The sequence below is a fragment of the Bombina bombina genome, chromosome 5, assembly GCF_027579735.1.
Source record: "Bombina bombina isolate aBomBom1 chromosome 5, aBomBom1.pri, whole genome shotgun sequence".
In the NCBI taxonomy this organism is placed as follows: domain Eukaryota; kingdom Metazoa; phylum Chordata; class Amphibia; order Anura; family Bombinatoridae; genus Bombina; species Bombina bombina.
In genome coordinates, this window is record NC_069503.1 from 1,025,818,515 (window position 1) to 1,025,845,384 (window position 26,870).

General features: G+C 42.9%; 1 protein-coding gene across 1 annotated transcript in view; it reads right to left on the bottom strand.

Moving 5' to 3' along the window:
• Positions 1-1,506: 1,506 nt before the first annotated feature.
• The window catches only part of EIF3E (eukaryotic translation initiation factor 3 subunit E), a 166,363-nt gene continuing 140,999 nt past the window's right edge, over positions 1,507-26,870 (bottom strand). Inside the window, exon 9 of the mRNA XM_053715283.1 lies at positions 1,507-1,635. Within this exon, the coding sequence (XP_053571258.1) occupies positions 1,522-1,635 (114 nt within the window). The 3' untranslated portion in view covers positions 1,507-1,521. The remainder of the gene's footprint in view (positions 1,636-26,870) is intronic.

Consider the following 26,870-nt stretch of genomic DNA (forward strand, 5'->3'; position numbering starts at 1 on the left):
CTTGGTTTTTCCACACGCTTCTTGCGACCCTGTTGACTATTTTGAATGAAACGCTTGATTGTTCGATGATCACGCTTCAGAAGCTTTGCAATTTTAAGAGTGCTGCATCCCTCTGCAAGATATCTCACTATTTTTGACTTTTCTGAGCCTGTCAAGTCCTTCTTTTGACCCATTTTTCCAAAGGAAAGGAAGTTGCCTAATAATTATGCACACCTGATATAGGGTGTTGATGTCATTAGACCACACCCCTTCTCATTACAGAGATGCACATCACCTAATATGCTTAATTGGTAGTAGGCTTTCGAGCCTATACAGCTTGGAGTAAGACAACATGCATAAAGAGGATGATGTGGTCAAAATACTCATTTGCCTAATAATTCTGCACACAGTGTATATATATATATATATATATATATATATATATATATATATATATATATATATATATATATATATATATATATATAAAAGAGTATATCGTCGATCTGAAAAGGGAGGTAAGAGATGAATCTCTACGACCGATAACAGAGAACCTATGAAATAGACCCCGTAGAAGGAGATCATTGAATTCAAACAGGCAATACTCTCTTCACATCCCTCTGACATTCACTGCACGCTGAGAGGAAAACCGGGCTCCAACGTGCTGCGGAGCGCATATCAACGTAGAATCTAGCACAAACTTACTTCACCACCTCCATAGGAGGCAAAGTTTGTAAAACTGATTTGTGGGTGTGGTGAGGGGTGAGTTTATAGGCATTTTGAGGTTTGGGAAACTTTGCCCCTCCTGGTAGGAATGTATATCCCATACGTCACTAGCTCATGGACTCTTGCTAATTACATGAAAGAAAAGTGCGCCCAACCTTAAGGTCGCGCAACTTTGAAAGGCTGTTATGTTCAAAAAGCCACAAATCCAGTTAACACTACACATAAGGAGATATTAACCCTTGATTCCAAGATACTAAAGGAGTCCCACTGAAACCCTGTATTTTTCATTGTGAGTTCGCAGGAACACATGAGTTACAGTACAATCATGAAGAAATAGAATGAAACGATCTTACCGGAATCTACGCCATGGAACATGAACACGGCCCTTCAAGTGTGACGGATAGTAGACTCGCTTCCGACAGACTTGAGAGAAGAAAGCAGGCAGCATAGTTGTTAAAATGAGTCAGGATGGTTTCGCAGAAAAACTCTTCCTGCATCTCCAAACTAACTTTCATCCAAGCCCTCACTGAGAGACTGACAGGATTACTTAAAACTTCCCATGTCGAAGAGTACTACCTTCCATAAGAGACGAAAACAAACTTCTGACACTTCTCTGCCAACCTCCTGGGACGAAAGGCAAAGAATGAATGGGGGATGAGGGAAGTGGGAGGAGTATTTAAGCCTTTGGCTGGGGCGTCTTGCCTCCTCCTGGTGGCCAGGTTCTTATTTCCCAAAAGTAATGAATGCAGCTGTGGACTCTTTCCATTTATAAAGAAAAAAACACAACAAAAAAACGCCAACAACTTTACTTTCATCTTAGTAACTTACAGATTCGCACTCTCTCAATTTTTTCTGGGCACCATCAAAATCAAAGTTGACATATAAGCACTCCACAAACTCTGTGATAGGGTCTTTGTAAGTATATGATTCCTGCAAAACAGTAGAGAAAAAAAATTAGTTTAAAAAAAAAAAAAAATTGTGGCGTTAAACATTGTGTATACAAGCACTACAAAACAAACTGATATTTTGCATAAACTGAAATTAGTAATTGCAGTGCAAGATATTTTGTTATACATTTCACAGCATACTTAAAAACAAAGCATAAAGAAAGCAGCACTGGATTTAAAGACCACTTTCTTGCAGTAAATATACATTTCAACTCATTACAACAGAAGCTTTCATTCATAACAACAGCTTGAATTCAAGCCAATCATCACTGTAAAAGCTTTGAAAGGGGCAGTTTTCTCTGCCATATTTGGGTCCCAAATAATTCAAAAGCCAACATAAAACAGACTCATAATTGCAAAACTAAAATGTTTGGTGGATGTTTCATATATACTAAGTAAAGATATAAATTCTACTGTAATTAATGTGAAAGATAGGCCTTTTCTAAATTATAGAAGCCAATTTGCAAACATCGGAACTCCATCATGCAGAAATTCTATATCTTCAATGACAGAACATGAGGTTTGTTTTCTCCACACTACAGATATTAGCCCCTAAACCTTTAATACCAACTGTTCAGGATAAAGAACTAAATCAAGAGGACTATTCTTACAGAAAGTATCCTATGAATTCTTCTCTGAAGACTTTAAGAGAGGATACCAAGGGCTAATATTGAACAACAGAAACCTTTTTTTTAACTTTCTAAATGTTTTAAAAAGGGAAGTATAATGAACTACCGTGGGTAAATCTACCTGCAAAGAGACTGGTTCTCAAAACGAATGGCGCTCGGTAAGAACTTCTCCAGACATCTGAGACCTCCCACTTTAAAAATTATTAATGGGTGTCCAGACTGCCGATTTTAGGAACAGGCAACAGAGGAAAGGTGGCGCTTAACAATTATGGGGGTCCGTGCTTGTAAGCTGCGTTCTCTTCAGCGTAGGCACTCAGCTATGCAAATCCAGCTGTTACTCCTGGAGCCCAGTTAGACACGTCTCTGTTGTCGGTGCACACTGCAGACATAAATCCAAAAGTACTTCCGGGCTTCACAGAAATAAAGTAGCAGAAAGCAGCAATGGGATATCCAATAAAAGAAATACAGGTCATCAGCCACAGTAAAATTAAAAAGTTGAAACTTTAATTGGGGCACAAAATAAAAACAGAAAGGAGCCTGAACTCCATAAGCATGAGGTCAGGGTCACAGCGTAAAGGCCGCAGACATGTTTCGCGTGGCACTCCACGCTTGATCACTGCTGTCTGAAAGCTGTGTACCTGGCCTCTATTTAAAGAGACATCAATTAAAAACAAATTTAGTTAACCCTTTCCATGCTTATGGAGTTCAGGCTCCTTTCCGTTTTTATTTTGTGCCCCAATTAAAGTTTCAACGTATTAATTTTACTGCGGCTGATGACCTGTATTTCTTTTATTGGATATCCCATTGCTGCTACTTTATTCCTGTGAAGCCCGGAAGTACTTTTGGATTCATCTGCTGATTTTAGGAACCTGGCAATTGATGTCTTTGCTCCTTAAAGTGATGTTAAATTCTAACATTTTTGAAATGCTAGGATTTACTAGTGTTACAAATAAAGGGGGCTTTCAGTCATGAAGTAAAAAATACTTCATGCTGAAAGTTCCTTTATTTGTCTGCAGCGTATGTCGCATAGAACACTTTTTTCCAATTAGTTGACATTTCCACCTCTTAGCCAATAGCCATGCGTGCCAATCGGCATTATAGCGGATAGCTAGCATGCTATTGTCTAACATTACCTCATTGATAAAATGGCGTTCTGCCGTGGGCGGCCCGAGATGCTCAGCGAGGCACTTGCTGCAGGCAAATAAAGGAACTTTCAGTCATGAAGTATAAAAAAAACGTCATACTGAAAGTCCCCTTTATTTGTTCCACTGGTAAATCCTAGTGTTTCAAAATTCCTAGGATTTACCACCACTTTAAAAAAAAAGACATGAAAGCCAAAAAATGAATTTCAGGATTCAGATAGAGGATACAATTTTATACAACTTTCCAGTTTACATTATAAAATGTATTTTGTTCACTTTGTATCCTTTGTTGAAGGAGCAGTGCTGCACTACTGGGAGCTAGCTAAACACATTAGTTAAGCCAATCACAAAAGGAATATATGTGCAGCAACAAATTATATATATATATATATATATATATATATAAATAAATAAATATATAAAACATGGAAGGGAACTGCACTCCAGGACCGGACCAGGTACACATCCTGTGAGTCAGCAACATCCAGCCCTGGGTGCTAAATAGCACTCCAAAAAAGCTGTGATGTCACCAGAGCCACAGGCAGTTAACCCCAGTCCCTTGTTTCTTGCACCCATTCCGGACTGGGGTTAACTGCCTGTGGCTCTGGTGACATCACAGCTTTTTTGGAGTGCTATTTAGCACCCAGGGCTGGATGTTGCTGAGTCACAGGATGTGTACCTGGTCCGGCCTTGGAGTGCAGTTCCCTTCCATGTTTTGTATTTTCTCTGGGTGATTACATCCACCTGTGCACCCCTTCTTTGTTCTCAGTCTGTTTGGCTTTGTGAGCTCGCATGATGGTGTGGCTGTGTTAGGGACTCAGGCAATGGAAAGGACCTTGACGTGGTGCCTGAGCTTTCCAATTTGGCCAGATGCGGTAACTAACCTTTCCAGTTGTGATTTTATCTTAGCTGTGAGCTAGCTGGTGAGTGCTGGGTGTTTCTATGTGTTTATATATATATATATATATATATATATAAATATATATATATTATTTTTTTAAAGTAGACGCTCCAATGTATTGATATAGGCCCATTTTGGTATAGTTGATGCTACTATTAGAAATGGTTATAAAAGTTTCTCTGGGATCCCCTTTGTTCAGAAATCGCAGAAAACAGAATTTATGTTTACCTGATAAATTTCTTTCTCCAACGGTGTGTCCGGTCCACGGCGTCATCCTTACTTGTGGGATATTCTCTTCCCCAACAGGAAATGGCAAAGAGCCCAGCAAAGCTGGTCACATGATCCCTCCTAGGCTCCGCCTACCCCAGTCATTCGACCGACGTTAAGGAGGAATATTTGCATAGGAGAAACCATATGGTACCGTGGTGACTGTAGTTAAAGAAAATAAAACATCAGACCTGATTAAAAAAAAAACCAGGGCGGGCCGTGGACCGGACACACCGTTGGAGAAAGAAATTTATCAGGTAAACATAAATTCTGTTTTCTCCAACATAGGTGTGTCCGGTCCACGGCGTCATCCTTACTTGTGGGAACCAATACCAAAGCTTTAGGACACGGATGAAGGGAGGGAGCAAATCAGGTCACCTAAATGGAAGGCACCACGGCTTGCAAAACCTTTCTCCCAAAAATAGCCTCAGAAGAAGCAAAAGTATCAAACTTGTAAAATTTGGTAAAAGTGTGCAGTGAAGACCAAGTCGCTGCCCTACATATCTGATCAACAGAAGCCTCGTTCTTGAAGGCCCATGTGGAAGCCACAGCCCTAGTGGAATGAGCTGTGATTCTTTCAGGAGGCTGCCGTCCGGCAGTCTCGTAAGCCAATCTGATGATGCTTTTAATCCAAAAAGAGAGAGAGGTAGAAGTTGCTTTTTGACCTCTCCTTTTACCTGAATAAACAACAAACAAGGAAGATGTTTGTCTAAAATCCTTTGTAGCATCTAAATAGAATTTTAGAGCGCGAACAACATCCAAATTGTGCAACAAACGTTCCTTCTTTGAAACTGGTTTCGGACACAGAGAAGGTACGATAATCTCCTGGTTAATGTTTTTGTTAGAAACAACTTTTGGAAGAAAACCAGGTTTAGTACGTAAAACCACCTTATCTGCATGGAACACCAGATAAGGAGGGGAACACTGCAGAGCAGATAATTCTGAAACTCTTCTAGCAGAAGAAATTGCAACTAAAAACAAAACTTTCCAAGATAATAACTTAATATCAACGGAATGTAAGGGTTCAAACGGAACCCCCTGAAGAACTGAAAGAACTAAATTGAGACTCCAAGGAGGAGTCAAAGGTTTGTAAACAGGCTTGATTCTAACCAGAGCCTGAACAAAGGCTTGAACATCTGGCACAGCTGCCAGCTTTTTGTGAAGTAACACCGACAAGGCAGAAATCTGTCCCTTCAGGGAACTTGCCGATAATCCTTTTTCCAATCCTTCTTGAAGGAAGGATAGAATCCTAGGAATCTTAACCTTGTCCCAAGGGAATCCTTTAGATTCACACCAACAGATATATCTTTTCCAAATTTTGTGGTAAATCTTTCTAGTTACAGGCTTTCTGGCCTGAACAAGAGTATCAATAACAGAATCTGAGAAACCTCGCTTCGATAAAATCAAGCGTTCAATCTCCAAGCAGTCAGCTGGAGTGAAACCAGATTCGGATGTTCGAACGGACCCTGAACAAGAAGGTCTCGTCTCAAAGGTAGCTTCCAAGGTGGAGCCGATGACATATTCACCAGATCTGCATACCAAGTCCTGCGTGGCCACGCATGAGCTATCAAGATCACCGACGCCCTCTCCTGATTGATCCTGGCTACCAGCCTGGGGATGAGAGGAAACGGCGGGAACACATAAGCTAGTTTGAAGGTCCAAGGTGCTACTAGTGCATCCACTAGAGCCGCCTTGGGATCCCTGGATCTGGACCCGTAACAGGGAACTTTGAAGTTCTGACGAGAGGCCATTAGATCCATGTCTGGAATGCCCCACAGTTGAGTGACTTGGGCAAAGATTTCCGGATGGAGTTCCCACTCCCCCGGATGCAATGTCTGACGACTCAGAAAATCCGCTTCCCAATTTTCCACTCCCGGGATGTGGATAGCAGACAGGTGGCAGGAGTGAGACTCCGCCCATAGAATAATCTTGGTCACTTCTTCCATCGCTAGGGAACTCCTTGTTCCCCCCTGATGGTTGATGTACGCAACAGTCGTCATGTTGTCTGATTGAAATCGTATGAACTTGGTCCTCGCTAGCTGAGGCCAAGCCTTGAGAGCATTGAATATCGCTCTCAGTTCCAGAATATTTATCGGTAGAAGAGATTCTTCCCGAGACCAAAGACCCTGAGCTTTCAGGGATCCCCAGACCGCGCCCCAGCCCATCAGACTGGCGTCGGTCGTGACAATGACCCACTCTGGTCTGCGGAATGTCATCCCTTGTGACAGGTTGTCCAGGGACAGCCACCAACGGAGTGAGTCTCTGGTCCTCTGATTTACTTGTATCTTTGGAGACAAGTCTGTATAGTCCCCATTCCACTGACTGAGCATGCACAGTTGTAATGGTCTTAGATGAATGCGCGCAAAAGGAACTATGTCCATTGCCGCTACCATCAACCCGATCACTTCCATGCACTGAGCTACGGAAGGAAGAGGAACGGAATGAAGTATCCGACAAGAGTCCAGAAGTTTTGTTTTTCTGGCCTCTGTTAGAAAAATCCTCATTTCTGAGGAGTCTATAATTGTTCCCAAGAAGGGAACCCTTGTTGACGGGGATAGAGAACTCTTTTCCACGTTCACTTTCCAGCCGTGAGATCTGAGAAAGGCCAGGACGATGTCCGTGTGAGCCTTTGCTCGAGGGAGGGACGACGCTTGAATCAGAATGTCGTCCAGGTAGGGTACTACTGCAATGCCCCTTGGTCTTAGCACCGCTAGAAGGGACCCTAGTACCTTTGTGAAAATCCTTGGAGCAGTGGCTAATCCGAAAGGAAGCGCCACAAACTGGTAATGTTTGTCCAGGAATGCAAACCTTAGGAACCGATGATGTTCCTTGTGGATAGGAATATGTAGATACGCATCCTTTAAATCCACCGTGGTCATGAATTGACCTTCCTGGATGGAAGGAAGGATAGTTCGAATGGTTTCCATCTTGAACGATGGGACCTTGAGAAATTTGTTTAAGATCTTGAGATCTAAGATTGGTCTGAACGTTCCCTCTTTTTTGGGAACTATGAACAGATTGGAGTAGAACCCCATCCCTTGTTCTCTTAATGGAACAGGATGAATCACTCCCATTTTTAACAGGTCTTCTACACAATGTAAGAACGCCTGTCTTTTTATGTGGTCTGAAGACAACTGAGACCTGTGGAACCTCCCCCTTGGGGGAAGTCCCTTGAATTCCAGAAGATAACCCTGGGAGACTATTTCTAGCGCCCAAGGATCCAGAACATCTCTTGCCCAAGCCTGAGCGAAGAGAGAGAGTCTGCCCCCCACCAGATCCGGTCCCGGATCGGGGGCCAATATTTCATGCTGTCTTGGTAGCAGTGGCAGGTTTCTTGGCCTGCTTTCCCTTGTTCCAGCCTTGCATTGGTCTCCAAGCTGGCTTGGCCTGAGAAGTATTACCCTCTTGCTTAGAGGACGTAGCACTTTGGGCTGGTCCGTTTTTACGAAAGGGACGAAAATTAGGTCTATTTTTTGCCTTGAAAGGCCGATCCTGAGGAAGGGCGTGGCCCTTACCCCCAGTGATATCAGAGATAATCTCTTTCAAGTCAGGACCAAACAGCGTTTTCCCCTTGAAAGGAATGTTTAGTAGCTTGTTCTTGGAAGACGCATCAGCCGACCAAGATTTCAACCAAAGCGCTCTGCGCGCCACAATAGCAAACCCAGAATTCTTAGCCGCTAACCTAGCCAATTGCAAAGTGGCGTCTAGGGTGAAAGAATTAGCCAATTTGAGAGCATTGATTCTGTCCATAATCTCCTCATAAGGAGGAGAATCACTATCGAGCACCTTTATCAGTTCGTCAAACCAGAAATATGCGGCTGTAGTGACAGGGACAATGCATGAAATGGGTTGTAGAAGGTAACCCTGCTGAACAAACATCTTTTTAAGCAAACCTTCTAATTTTTTATCCATAGGATCTTTGAAAGCACAACTATCCTCTATGGGTATAGTGGTGCGTTTGTTTAAAGTAGAAACCGCTCCCTCGACCTTGGGGACTGACTGCCATAAGTCCTTTCTGGGGTCGACCATAGGAAACAATTTTTTAAATATGGGGGGAGGGACGAAAGGAATACCGGGCCTTTCCCATTCTTTATTAACAATGTCCGCCACCCGCTTGGGTATAGGAAAAGCTTCTGGGAGCCCCGGCACCTCTAGGAACTTGTCCATTTTACATAGTTTCTCTGGGATGACCAAATTTTCACAATCATCCAGAGTGGATAATACCTCCTTAAGCAAAATGCGGAGATGTTCCAACTTAAATTTAAATGTAATCACATCAGATTCAGCCTGCTGAGAAATGTTCCCTGAATCAGTAATTTCTCCCTCAGACAAAACCTCCCTGGCCCCCTCAGATTGGGTTAGGGGCCCTTCAGAGATATTAATATCAGCGTCGTCATGCTCTTCAGTAACTAAAACAGAGCAGCCACGCTTACGCTGACAAGGATTCATTTTGGCTAAAATGTTTTTGACAGAATTATCCATTACAGCCGTTAATTGTTGCATAGTAAGGAGTATTGGCGCGCTAGATGTACTAGGGGCCTCCTGAGTGGGCAAGACTCGTGTAGACGAAGGAGGGAATGATGCAGTACCATGCTTACTCCCCTCACTTGAGGAATCATCTTGGGCATCATTGTCATTATCACATAAATCACATTTATTTAAATGAATAGGAATTCTGGCTTCCCCACATTCAGAACACAGTCTATCTGGTAGTTCAGACATGTTAAACAGGCATAAACTTGATAAGAAAGTACAAAAAACGTTTTAAAATAAAACCGTTACTGTCACTTTAAATTTTAAACTGAACACACTTTATTACTGCAATTGCGAAAACACATGAAGGAATTGTTCAAAATTCACCAAATTTTCACCACAGTGTCTTAAAGCCTTAAAAGTATTGCACACCAAATTTGGAAGCTTTAACCCTTAAAATAACGGAACCGGAGCCGTTTTAAGTTTTAACCCCTTTACAGTCCCTGGTATCTGCTTTGCTGAGACCCAACCAAACCCAAAGGGGAATACGATACCAAATGACGCCTTCAGAAAGTCTTTTCTAAGTATCAGAGCTCCTCTCACATGCGACTGCATGCCATGCCTCTCAAAAACAAGTGCGCCACACCGGCGCGAAAATGAGACTCTGCTTATGCTTTGGGAAAGCCCCTAAGAAATAAGGTGTCTAATACAGTGCCTGCCGATATTATTATATCAAAATACCCAGATAAAATGATTCCTCAAGGCTAAATATGTGTTAAAAATGAATCGATTTAGCCCAGAAAAGTCTACAGTCTAAATAAGCCCTTGTGAAGCCCTTATTTACGATCGTAATAAACATGGCTTACCGGATCCCATAGGGAAAATGACAGCTTCCAGCATTACATCGTCTTGTTAGAATGTGTCATACCTCAAGCAGCAAGAGACTGCACACTGTTCCCCCAACTGAAGTTAATTGCTCTCAACAGTCCTGTGTGGAACAGCCATGGATTTTAGTTACGGTTGCTAAAATCATTTTCCTCATACAAACAGAATTCTTCATCTCTTTTCTGTTTCTGAGTAAATAGTACATACCAGCACTATTTGAAAATAACAAACTCTTGATTGAATAATGAAAAACTACAGTTAAACACTAAAAAACTCTAAGCCATCTCCGTGGAGATGTTGCCTGTACAACGGCAAAGAGAATGACTGGGGTAGGCGGAGCCTAGGAGGGATCATGTGACCAGCTTTGCTGGGCTCTTTGCCATTTCCTGTTGGGGAAGAGAATATCCCACAAGTAAGGATGACGCCGTGGACCGGACACACCTATGTTGGAGAAATGCAAGGTTTTGCAAATTTAAGCTGTGCGCCTTCCTGGCAGTAAAGGGGTAAATCAATTAGCTTGTAAATGAATTTTTTTTATGCAGAGTAGAGATTAACTTTCCACACTATGATCCTTCCAAAACCGCTCTCTTCCCCTTCCCTCACCCCCCACAGATCACTACCATCTTAGGTACTAGCAGAAACTCTGCCAGTATGAGCTTTAGCTTTTTTGTGTGTTTTTGTTTTTAACTTTTCTTTATTTAATTATTTTATTCTCAGTGTAGTGATCCCTCCTCAACCCTCTCACCTTCATGATCCCCTTAAACAGCTCTTTAACCCTCCCCCTCCCACTAGAGACTGCCCACTTAGGTACTGGCAGCTGTCTATATGCTGTTTATACGTTTTTTTTTTAATTTTATTTATTAATTTATTTTTTTCTGTGGTGTAGTGTACTGGTGCACCCTACTAACCCCCTCCCCGTGATCACTAGTGAGAATGACCCCCACGTCCAATTCCCTGTAAGGTAAGCTAGTTACCATCCCTCCAAAGCATTTTCTGTAGCGTAGGACCCCTCGCACTGCCTCCCCATCTGTGCTACCCAACCATCTCCCACCTTACCCCTCACACCTCCCGCCGGCACAAGAAGTTGATTGTTACAGATGGCGACACACACACACAGTGTTCACTGTCTAATGATCATGCATCTGCCTTCATATCGTGCTCCGGTTCCATATGCAGAAGGATGCCTGAAGCTCAGGAACTCAAGCTCTAAGCTGTAAAGTTAGTGGAACTTCCTGCAGCTCAGATATAGATATACACACACACATATACACACACACACACACAAACGTTATGCGGTACAATGGGCAAAAAACCCAAAAAGACGTGTATATATACGTCATGCAGTAAAGGGGTTAAACAAAAGTTTGGAGTGCAATTTAAAGGGACAGTCTACTCAAGAACTTTTAGTGTTTAAAAAGATAGATAATCCCTTTATCACCCATTCCCCAGTTTTGCATAAAAAAAAGTTATATTAATACACTTTTAATCTTTGTGATTACCTTGTATCTAAGCCTCTGCAGACTGCCTTATTTCAGTTCTTTTCAGACTTCCATTTTAGCCAATCAGTGCTGAATCCTAGTTAACTCCGTGGGAGTGAGCACAATGTTACATGGCACATATGAACTAGCAATGTCTTGCTGTGAAAAACTGTCAAAATGCACTGAGATAAGAGGCGGCCTACAAAGGCTTAAAAAATAACATACGAGCCTACCTAGGTTTAGCTTTAAACAAAGAATGCCAGGAAAGTTGTTTAAAAATTGCATGACCTATCTGAACCATGAAAGTTTAATATTGACTAGACTGTCCCTTTAAGCAACTGATGGTTTGAGGATTTTGTGATATTGCTGAGGTTATGTAACATTGCCATGAGATGGGGGTTATTCAGAATCTCATGTTACACAAGTTTTGAATAAAATTTTGATTTTGTATTGCTGTAATTGACTAGACGACCCCCCCCCCCCCTAAAAAAAAAAAATAATGTCCTGGAGGTTGGGGACATTTAACTTATAAAGAAGTGAATGGAGAGAAGAAGCTAGAGTTGAAATCAAGATAATCTGCCTTTGAAAACGAAGAATGTCTGATGCTGTCATGTTAGCAGGTGAGAACAAGATATAAGACCATATTTAACAAATGCAACATGAGAATTTGTCAAGACCACCTTGGCTGATGATTATGAACTTGATTGCTGGAGGTCAAGAAGAAATAATTTTTTCTCTTTCAAAGAATGCAAACAAATAAAATGTGGCTGGAGACAGACGGCCCCTTTAAAAGGAATGATTTAAATCTCAAACACGGAAGTGTGTGTAACAAAAATGGAAATGGATTAAAAAATAGAAAAAAAAAAAAAAAAACATAATTTATGCTTACCTGATAAATTCCTTTCTTCTGTTGTGTGATCAGTCCACGGGTCATCATTACTTCTGGGATATAACTCCTCCCCAACAGGAAATGCAAGAGGATTCACCCAGCAGAGCTGCATATAGCTCCTCCCCTCTACGTCAGTCCCAGTCATTCGACCAAGAATCAACGAGAAAGGAGTAACCAAGGGTGAAGTGGTGACTGGAGTATAATTTAAAAGATATTTACCTGCCTTAAAACAGGGCGGGCCGTGGACTGATCACACAACAGAAGAAAGGAATTTATCAGGTAAGCATAAATTATGTTTTCTTCTGTTATGTGTGATCAGTCCACGGGTCATCATTACTTCTGGGATACCAATACCAAAGCAAAAGTACACGGATGACGGGAGGGATAGGCAGGCTCATTATACAGAAGGAACCACTGCCTGAAGAACCTTTCTCCCAAAAATAGCCTCCGAAGAAGCAAAAGTGTCAAATTTGTAAAATTTGGAAAAAGTATGAAGCGAAGACCAAGTTGCAGCCTTGCAAATCTGTTCAACAGAGGCCTCATTCTTAAAGGCCCAAGTGGAAGCCACAGCTCTAGTGGAGTGAGCTGTAATTCTTTCAGGAGGCTGCTGTCCAGCAGTCTCATAGGCTAAACGTATTATGCTACGAAGCCAAAAAGAGAGAGAGGTAGCAGAAGCTTTTTGACCTCTCCTCTGTCCAGAATAAACGACAAACAGGGAAGAAGTTTGGCGAAAATCTTTAGTTGCCTGCAAGTAGAACTTGAGGGCACGAACTACATCCAGATTGTGTAGAAGACGTTCCTTCTTTGAAGAAGGATTTGGGCACAAGGATGGAACAACAATCTCTTGATTGATGTTCCTGTTAGTGACTACCTTAGGTAAGAACCCAGGTTTAGTACGCAGAACTACCTTGTCTGAGTGAAAAATCAGATAAGGAGAATCACAATGTAAGGCTGATAACTCAGAGACTCTTCGAGCCGAGGAAATAGCCATTAAAAACAGAACTTTCCAAGATAACAATTTTATATCAATGGAATGAAGGGGTTCAAACGGAACACCCTGTAAAACGTTAAGAACTAAGTTTAAACTCCATGGCGGAGCAACAGCTTTAAACACAGGCTTGATCCTAGCTAAAGCCTGACAAAAGGCCTGGACGTCTGGATTTTCTGACAGACGCCTGTGTAACAAGATGGACAGAGCTGAAATCTGTCCCTTTAATGAACTAGCTGATAAACCCTTTTCTAAACCTTCTTGTAGAAAAGACAATATCCTAGCGATCCTAACCTTACTCCAGGAGTAACCTTTGGATTCGCACCAGTATAGGTATTTACGCCATATTTTATGGTAAATCCTTCTGGTAACAGGCTTCCTAGCCTGTATCAGGATATCAATAACCGACTCAGAAAAACCACGTTTTGATAAAATCAAGCGTTCAATTTCCAAGCAGTCAGCTTCAGAGAAGTTAGATTTTGATGTTTGAATGGACCCTGTATCAGAAGGTCCTGTCTTAGAGGTAGAGACCAAGGCGGACAGGATGACATGTCCACTAGATCTGCATACCAAGTCCTGCGTGGCCATGCAGGCGCTATTAGAATCACTGATGCTCTCTCCTGTTTGATTTTGGCAATCAATCGAGGAAGCAGCGGGAAGGGTGGAAACACATAAGCCATCCCGAAGTTCCAATGTGCTGTCAAAGCATCTATCAGAACCGCTCCCGGATCCCTGGATCTGGACCCGTAGCGAGGAAGTTTGGCGTTCTGGCGAGACGCCATGAGATCTATCTCTGGTTTGCCCCAACGTCGAAGTATTTGGGCAAAGACCTCCGGATGAAGTTCCCACTCCCCCGGATGAAAAGTCTGGCGACTCAAGAAATCCGCCTCCCAGTTCTCCACTCCCGGGATGTGGATTGCTGACAGGTGGCAAGAGTGAGACTCTGCCCAGCGAATTATCCTTGATACTTCCATCATTGCTAGGGAGCTTCTTGTCCCTCCCTGATGGTTGATGTAAGCTACAGTCGTGATGTTGTCCGACTGAAACCTGATGAACCCCCGAGTTGTTAATTGGGGCCAAGCCAGAAGGGCATTGAGAACTGCTCTCAATTCCAGGATGTTTATTGGAAGGAGACTCTCCTCCTGATTCCATAGTCCCTGAGCCTTCAGAGAATTCCAGACAGCGCCCCAACCTAGTAGGCTGGCGTCTGTTGTTACAATTGTCCAGTCTGGCCTGCTGAATGGCATCCCCCTGGACAGGTGTGGCCGATAAAGCCACCATAGAAGAGAATTTCTGGTCTCTTGATTCAGATTCAGAGTAGGGGACAAATCTGAGTAATCCCCATTCCACTGACTTAGCATGCACAATTGCAGCGGTCTGAGGTGTAGGCGTGCAAAAGGTACTATGTCCATTGCCGCTACCATTAAGCCGATCACCTCCATGCATTGAGCTACTGACGGGTGTTGAATGGAATGAAGGACACGGCATGCATTTTGAAGCTTTGTTAACCTGTCTTCTGTCAGGTAAATCTTCATTTCTACAGAATCTATAAGAGTCCCCAAGAATGGAACTCTTGTGAGAGGAAAAAGAGAACTCTTCTTTTCGTTCACTTTCCATCCATGCGACCTTAGAAATGCCAGAACTAGCTCTGTATGAGACTTGGCAGTTTGAAAGCTTGAAGCTTGTATTAGAATGTCGTCTAGGTACGGAGCTACCGAAATCCCTCGCGGTCTTAGTACCGCCAGAAGGGCACCCAGAACCTTTGTGAAGATTCTTGGAGACGTAGCCAATCCGAATGGAAGAGCTACAAACTGGTAGTGCCTGTCTAAGAAGGCAAACCTTAGATACCGGTGATGATCTTTGTGGATCGGTATGTGAAGGTAAGCATCTTTTAAATCCACTGTGGTCATGTACTGACCCTTTTGGATCATGGGTAAGATTGTCCGAATAGTTTCCATTTTGAACGATGGAACTCTTAGGAATTTGTTTAGAATCTTTAAATCTAAGATTGGCCTGAAAGTTCCCTCTTTTTTGGGAACCACAAACAGGTTTGAGTAGAACCCTTGTCCTTGTTCCGACCGCGGAACCGGATGGATCACACCCATTAATAACAGATCTTGTACACAGCGTAGAAACGCTTCTTTCTTTATCTGGTTTGTTGACAACCTTGACAGATGAAATCTCCCTCTTGGGGGAGATAATTTGAAGTCTAGAAGGTATCCCTGAGATATGATCTCTAGTGCCCAGGGATCCTGAACATCTCTTGCCCAGGCCTGGGCGAAGAGAGAAAGTCTGCCCCCCACTAGATCCGGTCCCGGATCGGGGGCTTTCGGTTCATGCTGTCTTTGGGGCAGCAGCAGGTTTCCTGGCCTGCTTGCTCTTGTTCCAGGACTGGTTAGGCTTCCAGCCTTGCCTGTAACGAGCAACAGCTCCTTCCTGTTTTGGTGCAGTGGAGGTTGATGCTGCTCCTGTTTTGAAATTCCGAAAGGGACGAAAATTAGACTGTCTAGCCTTAGCTTTGGCTTTGTCTTGAGGTAGGGCGTGGCCCTTACCTCCTGTAATGTCAGCGATAATTTCTTTCAAACCGGGCCCAAATAAAGACTGCCCCTTGAAAGGTATATTAAGTAATTTGGACTTAGAAGTAACATCAGCTGACCAGGATTTTAGCCACAGCGCCCTACGTGCCTGTATGGCGAATCCTGAGTTCTTAGCCGTAAGCTTGGTTAAATGTACTACGGCCTCCGAAATGAATGAATTAGCTAGTTTAAGGACTCTAAGCCTGTCCGTAATGTCGTCTAGCGTAGATGAACTAAGGTTCTCTTCCAGAGACTCAATCCAAAATGCTGCCGCAGCCGTAATCGGCGCGATACATGCAAGGGGTTGCAATATAAAACCTTGTTGAACAAACATTTTCTTAAGGTAACCCTCTAATTTTTTATCCATTGGATCTGAAAAAGCACAGCTATCCTCCACCGGGATAGTGGTACGCTTAGCTAAAGTAGAAACTGCTCCCTCCACCTTAGGGACCGTTTGCCATAAGTCCCGAGTGGTGGCGTCTATTGGAAACATCTTTCTAAATATTGGAGGGGGTGAGAACGGCACACCGGGTCTATCCCACTCCTTAGTAACAATTTCAGTTAGTCTCTTAGGTATAGGAAAAACGTCAGTACTCGCCGGTACCGCAAAGTATTTATCCAACCTACACAGTTTCTCTGGTATTGCAACGGTGTTACAATCATTGAGAGCTGCTAAGACCTCCCCTAGTAATACACGGAGGTTCTCCAATTTAAATTTAAAATTTGAAATATCTGAATCCAATCTGTTTGGATCAGAACCGTCACCCACAGAATGAAGCTCTCCGTCCTCATGCTCTGCAAGCTGTGACGCAGTATCAGACATGGCCCTAGTATTGTCAGCGCACTCTGTTCTCACCCCAGAGTGATCACGCTTGCCTCTTAGTTCTGGTAATTTAGACAAAACTTCAGTCATAACAGTAGCCATATCTTGTAATGTTATCTGTAATGGCCGCCCAGATGTACTAGGCGCCATAATATCACGCACCTCCCGGGCGGGAGATGCAGGTACTGCCGCGTGAGGCGAGTTAGTCGGCATAACTCTCCCCTCGCTGTTTGGTGAAATTTGTTCACATTGTACAGATTGACTTTTATTTAAAGTAGCATCAATACAGTTAGTACATAAATTTCTATTGGGCTCCACCTTGGCATTGGAACAAATGACACAGATATCTTCCTCTGAGTCAGACATGTTTAACACACTAGCAATAAACTTGCAACTTGGTTATAATCTTTTTTAGCAAAAACGTACTGTGCCTCAAAGAGGTACTAAACGATTAAATGACAGTTGAAATAATGAACTGAAAAACAGTTATAGCATCAAACTTTAAAACAACACAACTTTTAGCAAAGGTTTGTTCCCATTAGTAAAATAACAATAATTAAATTTGACATAAAAATTACAGAGCAACGTTTTTATTCACAGTCAATATAAAATTCTCACAGCTCTGCTGAGAGAATCTACCTCCCTCCAAAGAAGTTTGAAGACCCCTGAGATCTGTCAGAGATGAACCGGATCATGCAGGAAAACAGAATTTATGTTTACCTGATAAATTACTTTCTCCAACGGTGTGTCCGGTCCACGGCGTCATCCTTACTTGTGGGATATTCTCTTCCCCAACAGGAAATGGCAAAGAGCCCAGCAAAGCTGGTCACATGATCCCTCCTAGGCTCCGCCTACCCCAGTCATTCGACCGACGTTAAGGAGGAATATTTGCATAGGAGAAACCATATGTTACCGTGGTGACTGTAGTTAAAGAAAATAAATTATCAGACCTGATTAAAAAAAACCAGGGCGGGCCGTGGACCGGACACACCGTTGGAGAAAGTAATTTATCAGGTAAACATAAATTCTGTTTTCTCCAACATAGGTGTGTCCGGTCCACGGCGTCATCCTTACTTGTGGGAACCAATACCAAAGCTTTAGGACACGGATGAAGGGAGGGAGCAAATCAGGTCACCTAAATGGAAGGCACCACGGCTTGCAAAACCTTTCTCCCAAAAATAGCCTCAGAAGAAGCAAAAGTATCAAATTTGTAAAATTTAGAAAAAGTGTGCAGTGAAGACCAAGTCGCTGCCTTACATATCTGATCAACAGAAGCCTCGTTCTTGAAGGCCCATGTGGAAGCCACAGCCCTAGTGGAGTGAGCTGTGATTCTTTCAGGAGGCTGCCGTCCGGCAGTCTCATAAGCCAATCGGATAATGCTTTTAATCCAGAAGGAGAGAGAGGTAGAAGTTGCTTTTTGACCTCTCCGTTTACCAGAATAAACAACAAACAAAGACAAAGTTTGTCTGAAATCCTTAGTAGCTGCTAAGTAAAATTTGAGAGCACGAACTACATCCAAGTTGTGCAACAAACGTTCCTTCTTTGAAACTGGATTAGGACACAAAGAAGGCACAACTATCTCCTGGTTAATGTTTTTGTTAGAAACAACTTTTGGAAGAAAACCAGGTTTAGTACGCAAAACCACCTTATCTGCATGGAACAGCAGATAAGGAGAAGAACACTGCAGAGCAGATAATTCTGAAACTCTTCTAGCAGAAGAAATTGCAACCAAAAACAAAACTTTCCAAGATAATAACTTAATATCAACGGAATGTAAGGGTTCAAACGGAACCCCCTAAAGAACTGAAAGAACTAGGTTGAGACTCCAAGGAGGAGTCAAAATTTTGTAAACAGGCTTGATTCTAACCAGAGCCTGAACAAAGGCTAGAACATCTGGCACAGCTGCCAGCTTTTTGTGAAGTAACACAGACAAGGCAGAAATCTGTCCCATCAAGGAACTTGCAGATAATCCTTTTTCCAATCCTTCTCGAAGGAAGGATAGACTCTTAGGAATCTTAACCTTGTCCCAAGGGAATCCTGCAGATTCACACCAACAGATATACCAAATTATGTGGTAATTTTTCTGGTTACAGGCTTTCAGGCCTGAACAAGAGTATTAATAACAGAATCTGAGAACCCTCGCTTTGATAAGATCAAGCGTTCAATCTCCAAGCAGTCAGCTGGAGTGGGTCGAACGGACCTAGAACAAGAAGGTCTCGTCTCAAAGGTAGCTTCCATGGTGGAGCCGATGACATATTCACCAGATCTGCATACCAAGTCCTGCGTGGCCACGCAGGAGCTATCAAAATCACCGACGCCCTCTCCTGATTGATCCTGGCTACCAGCCTGGGGATGAGAGGAAACGGCGGGAACACATAAGCTAGTTTGAAGGTCCAAGGTGCTACTAGTGCATCCACTAGAGCCGCCTTGGGATCCCTGGATCTGTACCCGTAGCAAGGAACTCTGAAGTTCTGACGAGAGGCCATCAGATCCATGTCTGGAATGCCCCACGGTTGAGTGACTTGGGCAAAGATTTCCGGATGGAGTTCCCACTCCCCCGGATGCAATGTCTGACGACTCAGAAAATCCGCTTCCCAATTTTCCACTCCTGGGATGTGGATAGCAGACAGGTGGCAGGAGTGAGACTCCGCCCATAGAATGATTTTGGTCACTTCTTCCATCGCTAGGGAACTCCTTGTTCCCCCCTGATGGTTGATGTATGAACTTGGCCCTCGCTAGCTGAGGCCAAGCTTTGAGAGCATTGAATATCGCTCTCAGTTCCAGAATATTTATCGGTAGAAGAGATTCTACCCGAGACCAAAGACCCTGAGCTTTCAGGGATCCCCAGACCGCGCCCCAGCCCATCAGACTGGCGTCGGTCGTGACAATGACCCACTCTGGTCTGCGGAAGGTCATCCCTTGTGACAGGTTGTCCAGGGACAGCCACCAACGGAATGAGTCTCTGGTCCTCTGATTTACTTGTATCTTCTGAATAGTCCCCATTCCACTGACTGAGCATGAACAGTTGTAATGGTCTTAGATGAATGCGCACAAAAGGAACTATGTCCATTGCCGCTACCATCAAACCTATCACTTCCATGCACTGCGCTATGGAAGGAAGAGGAACGGAATGAAGTATCCGACAAGAGTCTAGAAGTTTTGTTTTTCTGGCTTCTGTCAGAAAAATCCTCATTTCTAAGGAGTCTATTATAGTTCCCAAGAAGGGAACCCTCGTTGACGGAGATAGAGAACTCTTTTCCACGTTCACTTTCCATCCGTGAGATCTGAGAAAGGCCAGGACAATGTCCGTGTGAGCCTTTACTTGAGGAAGGGACGACGCTCGAATCAGAATGTCGTCCAAGTAAGGTACTACAGCAATGCCCCTTGGTCTTAGCACCGCCAGAAGGGACCCTAGTACCTATGAGAAAATCCTAGGAGCAGTGGCTAATCCGAAAGAAAACGCCACGAACTGGAAATGCTTGTCCAGGAATTCAAACCTTAGGAACCGATGATGTTCCTTGTGGATAGGAATATGTAGATACGCATCCTTGAAATCCACCTTGGTCATGAATTGACCTTCCTGGATGGAAGGAAGGAGTGTTCGAATGGTTTCCATCTTGAACGATGGAACCTTGAGAAACTTGTTCAAGATCTTGAGATCTAAGATTGGTCTGAACGTTCCCTCTTTTTTGGGAACTATGAACAGATTGGAGTAGAACCCCATCCCTTGTTCTCCTAATGGAACAGGATGAATCACTCCCATTTTTAGCAGGTCTTCTACCCAATGTAAGAATGCCTGTCTTCTTATGTGGTCTGAAGACAACTGAGACCTGTGGAACCTCCCCCTTGGAGGAAGCCCCTTGAACTCCAGAGAATAACCTTGGGAGACTATTTCTAGCGCCCAAGGATCCAGAACATCTCTTGCCCCAGCCTGAGCGAAGAGAGAGAGTCTGCCCCCCACCAGATCCGGTCCCGGATCGGGGGCCCGCATTTCATGCTGTCTTGGTAGCAGTGGCAGGTTTCCTGGCCTGCTTTCCTTTGTTCCAGCCTTGCATAGGTCTCCAGGCTGGATTGGCTTGAGAAGTATTACCTTCCTGCTTAGAGGACGTAGCCCTTGGGGCTGATCCGTTTCTGCGAAAGGGACGAAACTTAGGTTTATTTTTGGTCTTGAAAAGACCTATCCTGAGGAAGGGCGTGGCCCTTGCCCCCAGTGATATCAGAGATAATCTCTTTCAAGTCAGGGCCAAAGAGTGTTTTCCCCTTGAAAGGAATGTCAAGCAATTTGTTCTTGGAAGACGCATCCGCTGCCCAAGATTTTAACCAAAGCGCTCTGCGCCACAATAGCAAACCCAGAATTTTTTCGCCGCTAACCTAGCCAATTGCAAGGTGGCGTCTAGGGTGAAAGAATTAGCCAATTTAAGAGCACGAATTCTGTCCATAATCTCCTCATAAGAAGAAGAATTACTAATAATCGCCTTTCCTAGCTCATCAAACTAGAAACACGCGGCTGCAGTGACAGGGACAATGCATGCAATTGGTTGTAGAAGGGAACCTTGCTGAACAAAATCTTTAGCAGACCTTCTAATTTTTTATCCATAGGATCTTGGAAAGCACAACTATCTTCTAAGGTATAGTGGCGCGCTAGTGTAGAGTAGAAACCGCCCCCTCGACCTTGGGGACTGTCTGCCATCAGTCCTTTCTGGGGTCGACTATAGGAAAACAATTTTATAAATATGGGGGGAGGTACTAAAGGTATACCGGGCCTGTCCCATTCTTTACTAACAATGTACGCCACCCGCTTGGATATAGGAAAAGCTTCGGGGGGCCCCGGGGCCTCTAAGAACTTTTCCATTTTACATAGTGGTTCTGGAATGACCAGATAATCACAATCATCCAAATTGGATAACACCTCCTTAAGCAGAGCGCGGAGATGTTCCAACTTAAATTTAAAAGTAATCACATCAGGTTCAGCTTGTTGAGAAATGTTTCCTGAATCTGAAATTTCTCCCTCAGACAAAACCTCCCTGGCCCCCTCAGACTGGTGTAGGGGCCCTTCAGAAACCATATCATCAGCGTTCTCATGCTCTACAGAATTTACTAAAACAGAGCAGTCGCGCTTTCACTGATAAGTGGGCATATTGGCTAAAATGTTTTTGATAGAATTATCCATTACAGCCGTTAAATGTTGCATAGTAAGGAGTATTGGCGCACTAGATGTACTAGGGGCCTCCTGTATGGGCAAGACTGGTGTAGACGAAGGAGGGGATGATGCAGTACCATGCTTACTCCCCTCACTTGAGGAATCATCTTGGGCATCATTTTTTTTTTTTTTTTTTTTTTTTATGACATAAAATACATATAGTTAAATGAGAAGGAACCTTGGTTTCCCCACAGTCAGAACACAATCTATCTGGTAGTTCAGACATGTTAAACAGGCATAAACTTGATAACAAAGCACAAAAAACGTTTTAAAATAAAACCGTTACTGTCACTTTAAATTTTAAACTAAACACACTTTATTACTGCAATTGCGAAAAAGTATGAAGGAATTGTTCAAAATTCACCAAAATTTCACCACAGTGTCTTAAAGCCTTAAAAGTATTGCACACCAAATTTGGAAGCTTTAACCCTTAAAATAACGGAACCGGAGCCGTTTTTATATTTAACCCCTTTACAGTCCCTGGAATCTGCTTTGCTGAGACCCAACCAAGCCCAAAGGGGAATACGATACCAAATGATGCCTTCAGAAAGACTTTTCTATGTATCAGAGCTCCACACACATGCAGCTGCATGCCATGCTGTCCTCAAAAACAAGTGCGCCATACCGGCGCGAAAATGAGGCTCTGACTATGATTAGGGAAAGCCCCTAAAGAATAAGGTGTCAAAAACAGTGCCTGCCGATATAATCATATCAAAATACCCAGAATAAATGATTCCTCAAGGCTAAATATGTGTTAATAATGAATCGATTTAGCCCAGAAAAAGTCTACAGTCTTAATAAGCCCTTGTGAAGCCCTTATTTACTATCTTAATAAACATGGCTTACCGGATCCCATAGGGAAAATGACAGCTTCCAGCATTACATCGTCTTGTTAGAATGTGTCATACCTCAAGCAGTAAGAGACTGCACACTGTTCCCCCAACTGAAGTTAATTGCTCTCAACAGTCCTGTGTGGAACAGCCATGGATTTTAGTTACGGTGCTAAAATCATTTTCCTCATACAAACAGAAATCTTCATCTCTTTTCTGTTTCTGAGTAAATAGTACATACCAGCACTATTTTAAAATAAACTCTTGATTGAATAATAAAAACTACAGTTAAACACTAAAAAACTCTAAGCCATCTCCGTGGAGATGTTGCCTGTACAACGGCAAAGAGAATGACTAGGGTAGGCGGAGCCTAGGAGGGATCATGTGACCAGCTTTGCTGGGCTCTTTGCCATTTCCTGTTGGGGAAGAGAATATCCCACAAGTAAGGATGACGCCGTGGACCGGACACACCTATGTTGGAGAAATATAAGAGTAACTGACTGGAATTTTTTGATGCGTAGCAAAGAGCGCCAAAAACGGCCCCTCCCCCTCACACACAGCAGTGAAGAGAAACGAAACTGTCACAATTAAAAGCAAACAACTGCCAAGTGGAAAATAATGCCCAAATATTTATTCACTCAGTACCTCAGCAATGTAAACGATTCTACATTCCAGCAAAAACGTTTAACATGATAAATACTTATTAAAAGGATTAGTGACTTTTAACAGAGTAGTTCCGGTGAAATACCATCCCCAGAATACTGAAGTGTATACATACATGTCATTATAACGGTATGGCAGGATTTTCTCATCAATTCCATTCAGAAAATAAAAACTGCTACATACCTCAATGCAGATTCATCTGCCCGCTGTCCCCTGATCTGAAGCTTTTACCTCCCTCAGATGGCCGAGAACAGCAATATGATCTTAACTACTCCGGTTAAAATCATAGTAAAAAAACTCTGGCAGATTCTTCCTCAAACTCTGCCAGAGAAGTAATAACACGCTCCGGTGCTATTGTAAAATAACAAACTTTTGATTGAAGTCATAAAAACTAAGTATAATCACCATAGTCCTCTCACACATCCTATCTAGTCGTTGGGTGCAAGAGAATGACTGGGACTGACGTAGAGGGGAGGAGCTATATGCAGCTCTGCTGGGTGAATCCTCTTGCATTTCCTGTTGGGGAGGAGTTATATCCCAGAAGTAATGATGACCCGTGGACTGATCACACATAACAGAAGAAAAAGGTCTTTAAATGGCTATAGCAATAAGGAAAGTCCTAAAAAGACAACGAATTTGCCATATTTGCAGTTATAATACAGACAACTAATTTCAGAAACTGGAAAAATAAATCTTTTTTAATTACAACAAATATTAGAAGTGAGATGAGTAGTATACAATCTATTGGTATACACGGATGAATCAGTTTAGTTCTCCATATGTGTTATATCTTGGAGCCAGAATTGCTACGACAGCACATGTCATAGGCAGCTGAAGAAATGATATATACACCACTCTTTGACAAATATGGTTCAATCGAAGATGCATAGTATAGAAGGGCAAGGCTCCATCTCTAGTTAGAGCTAGTTACTATAAATGTGAATACTTGTTATTTGTTTATTACCCGGATCTTTACCCAGACATAGAATCGTATACCATTGCTGTCCTGCCCTGCGGTAGTGGGGGAGGATATTAAGCTCACTAACCATACTATGTGAAATTACTACTCTTGTACTTTCCATGTTGTGAGGGATCTAGATAATAAAAAAAAAAATTTAAATCAAGAATAAAAAGGTTGGCTAATCCTCAGTAGGTAATATCCTTTAAATAAGGTCCCTGTCATGAAGACATCATGATTTCAGGGGTCTGCTATTTACAAATTCTTATAAGAACCATAAAAAAAAAAAAAAAAAAAAAAAAAAAAAAAAAATTATGCTTACCTGAAATTTATTTCTTTGACAAGTTTTCTGTCACTCTGTGTTGACATCTGTGTTGCCTTAAAAAAATCACTGTCCTGAGAAGAGCAGATTGCACCTTATATCTGGTTCTCCTCATGTAGGTAATAAAAACAATTCTTTCCAAAAATGTGCCTTTTCTTTCTAATGGCATGGTGAGTCCACGGATCATCATCAATTACTGTTGGGAATATCACTCCTGGCCAGCAGGAGGCGGCAAAGAGCACCACAGCAAAGGTGTTGAGTATCACTTCCCTACCCACAACCCCCAGTCATTCGACCAAGGGAAAAAAGAGAAAGGAAATAACCCAAGGTGCAGAGGTGCCTGCGTTTTATATAACAAAGAAACAGTCTGTAAAAAATCAGGTAAGCATACATTTTGTTCTCTTTCTAATGACATGGTGAGTCCATGGATCATCATCAATTACTGTTGGGAATCAATAGCCAAGCTAGAGGACACAGATAAGGGAGGGATAAGACAGGTAACCTAAACAGAAGGCACCACTGCTTGAAGAGCCTTTCTCCCAAAAGCAGCCTCAGCTGAGGCAAATGTAACAAAAGGAGGAATAACGATTTCCTGAAAAATATTTTTAAACACAACAACCTTAGGCAGGAAACCAAACATAGTATGTAAAACCACCATATCAGAATGGAAGAGAAGATAAGAGTTATCACACTGTAGCGCAGAGAGTTCCGAAACTCTCCGAGCAAAGGAACAAGCAACAAGAAACAAAACTTTCCAAGATAACAACTTAATATCTAAGGAATGCATAGGCTCAAACAGAGCCTGTTGTAAGCCCTTAAGAACAAGATTAAGACTCCAGAGAGGAGTAACAGGAATGAAGACAGGTCGAATCCTGACAAAACGATTGCACGTCTGGCACATCCGCCAGACGCTTACACAACAAAATAGACGAAGGCGAAATCTGACCCTTCAGAGTAGTGGCTGACAAACCCTTCTCCAGACCATCCTGGAGAAAGGACAAAATCCTAGGAATCTTAACTTTACTCCAAGAGTATCCTATGGATTCCCACCAATACAAATATTTACGCCATATCTTAAGGTAAATCCTATGAGTCACAGGCTTACGAGGCTGGATCAAGGTCTCAATGACCGACTCTGAAAGCCCACGCTTAGATAAAATTAAGCATTCAATCTCCAAGCAGTCAGCTTCAGAGAATGATATGAATGAAGGGACCCAGAAGTAAAAGGTCCTTCCTTAGAAGAATTCTCCAAGGTGGAAAGGATGACATTTCCACTAGGTCTGTATACCAGATCCTCCGAGACCACGCCGGAGCTATAATTACCGACACCCTCTCCTGCTTGATCAGAACAATGACTCTTGGAAGGAGAGTGAACGAAGGAAACAGGTATGCTAGACTGAAATTCCAAGGGACCGCCACAGCATCTATCAGGACTGCCTGCGGGTCCCATGACCTCGGGCCCCAACTCAGCGACATTGCTTCTCATAAGGCAATGCGAGTTACCAGCTACGCAGTTCCTCAGAAATGGCGCCCATGCGCTCTCTTTAGACAGGAAACCCTCAGACATAAGAGGAAGCTGCCCAAGTACAGATACAAAATCAAGTTAGATTTAAGCCTCAAGGTGGTTAACCCCTTCCTTACTATAAAGGAGATTAACACAGTCTCCAAGTCTCATGCTAATGTGCCTGCATACTGCCCTGAGTATCCCTCAGTATTTGTCCCACTAACAGCAGAGGGTCCTTAACCCCATAGTGCCAGCCTTCTAGACCCAGAAGAACAAAGGCACTTACCTGCATTCTTGCCGTCCGGCAGTCAGACAACTCACAAAGTTTGAGAGGATGACACTCCTTACAGAGACCTGTGTAAACACTCAGGCTTTCTATACCAGGGCAGAAACATTAGGAAAATGCAGCAAAGCCCACTTTACAAGTTCCTAACTGATTTAAAGCTACCACAGCCTTGCTCAAGAGACTAACGTGGAGACCAGCTATACCCAAATTGTGATGGAAGATCAAAGCAATCCGGCCCGGACTTCAAAATAAAAATAAATAAAATAAACTTGATAGGAGAATCTTAATCAGGACACAATTACTTCACCAACTCCTTGCACTAGAGGCAAAGAGAATGACTGGGGGTTGTGGGTAGGGAAGTGATACTTAACAGCTTTGCTGAGGCGCTCTTTGCCTCCTCCTGC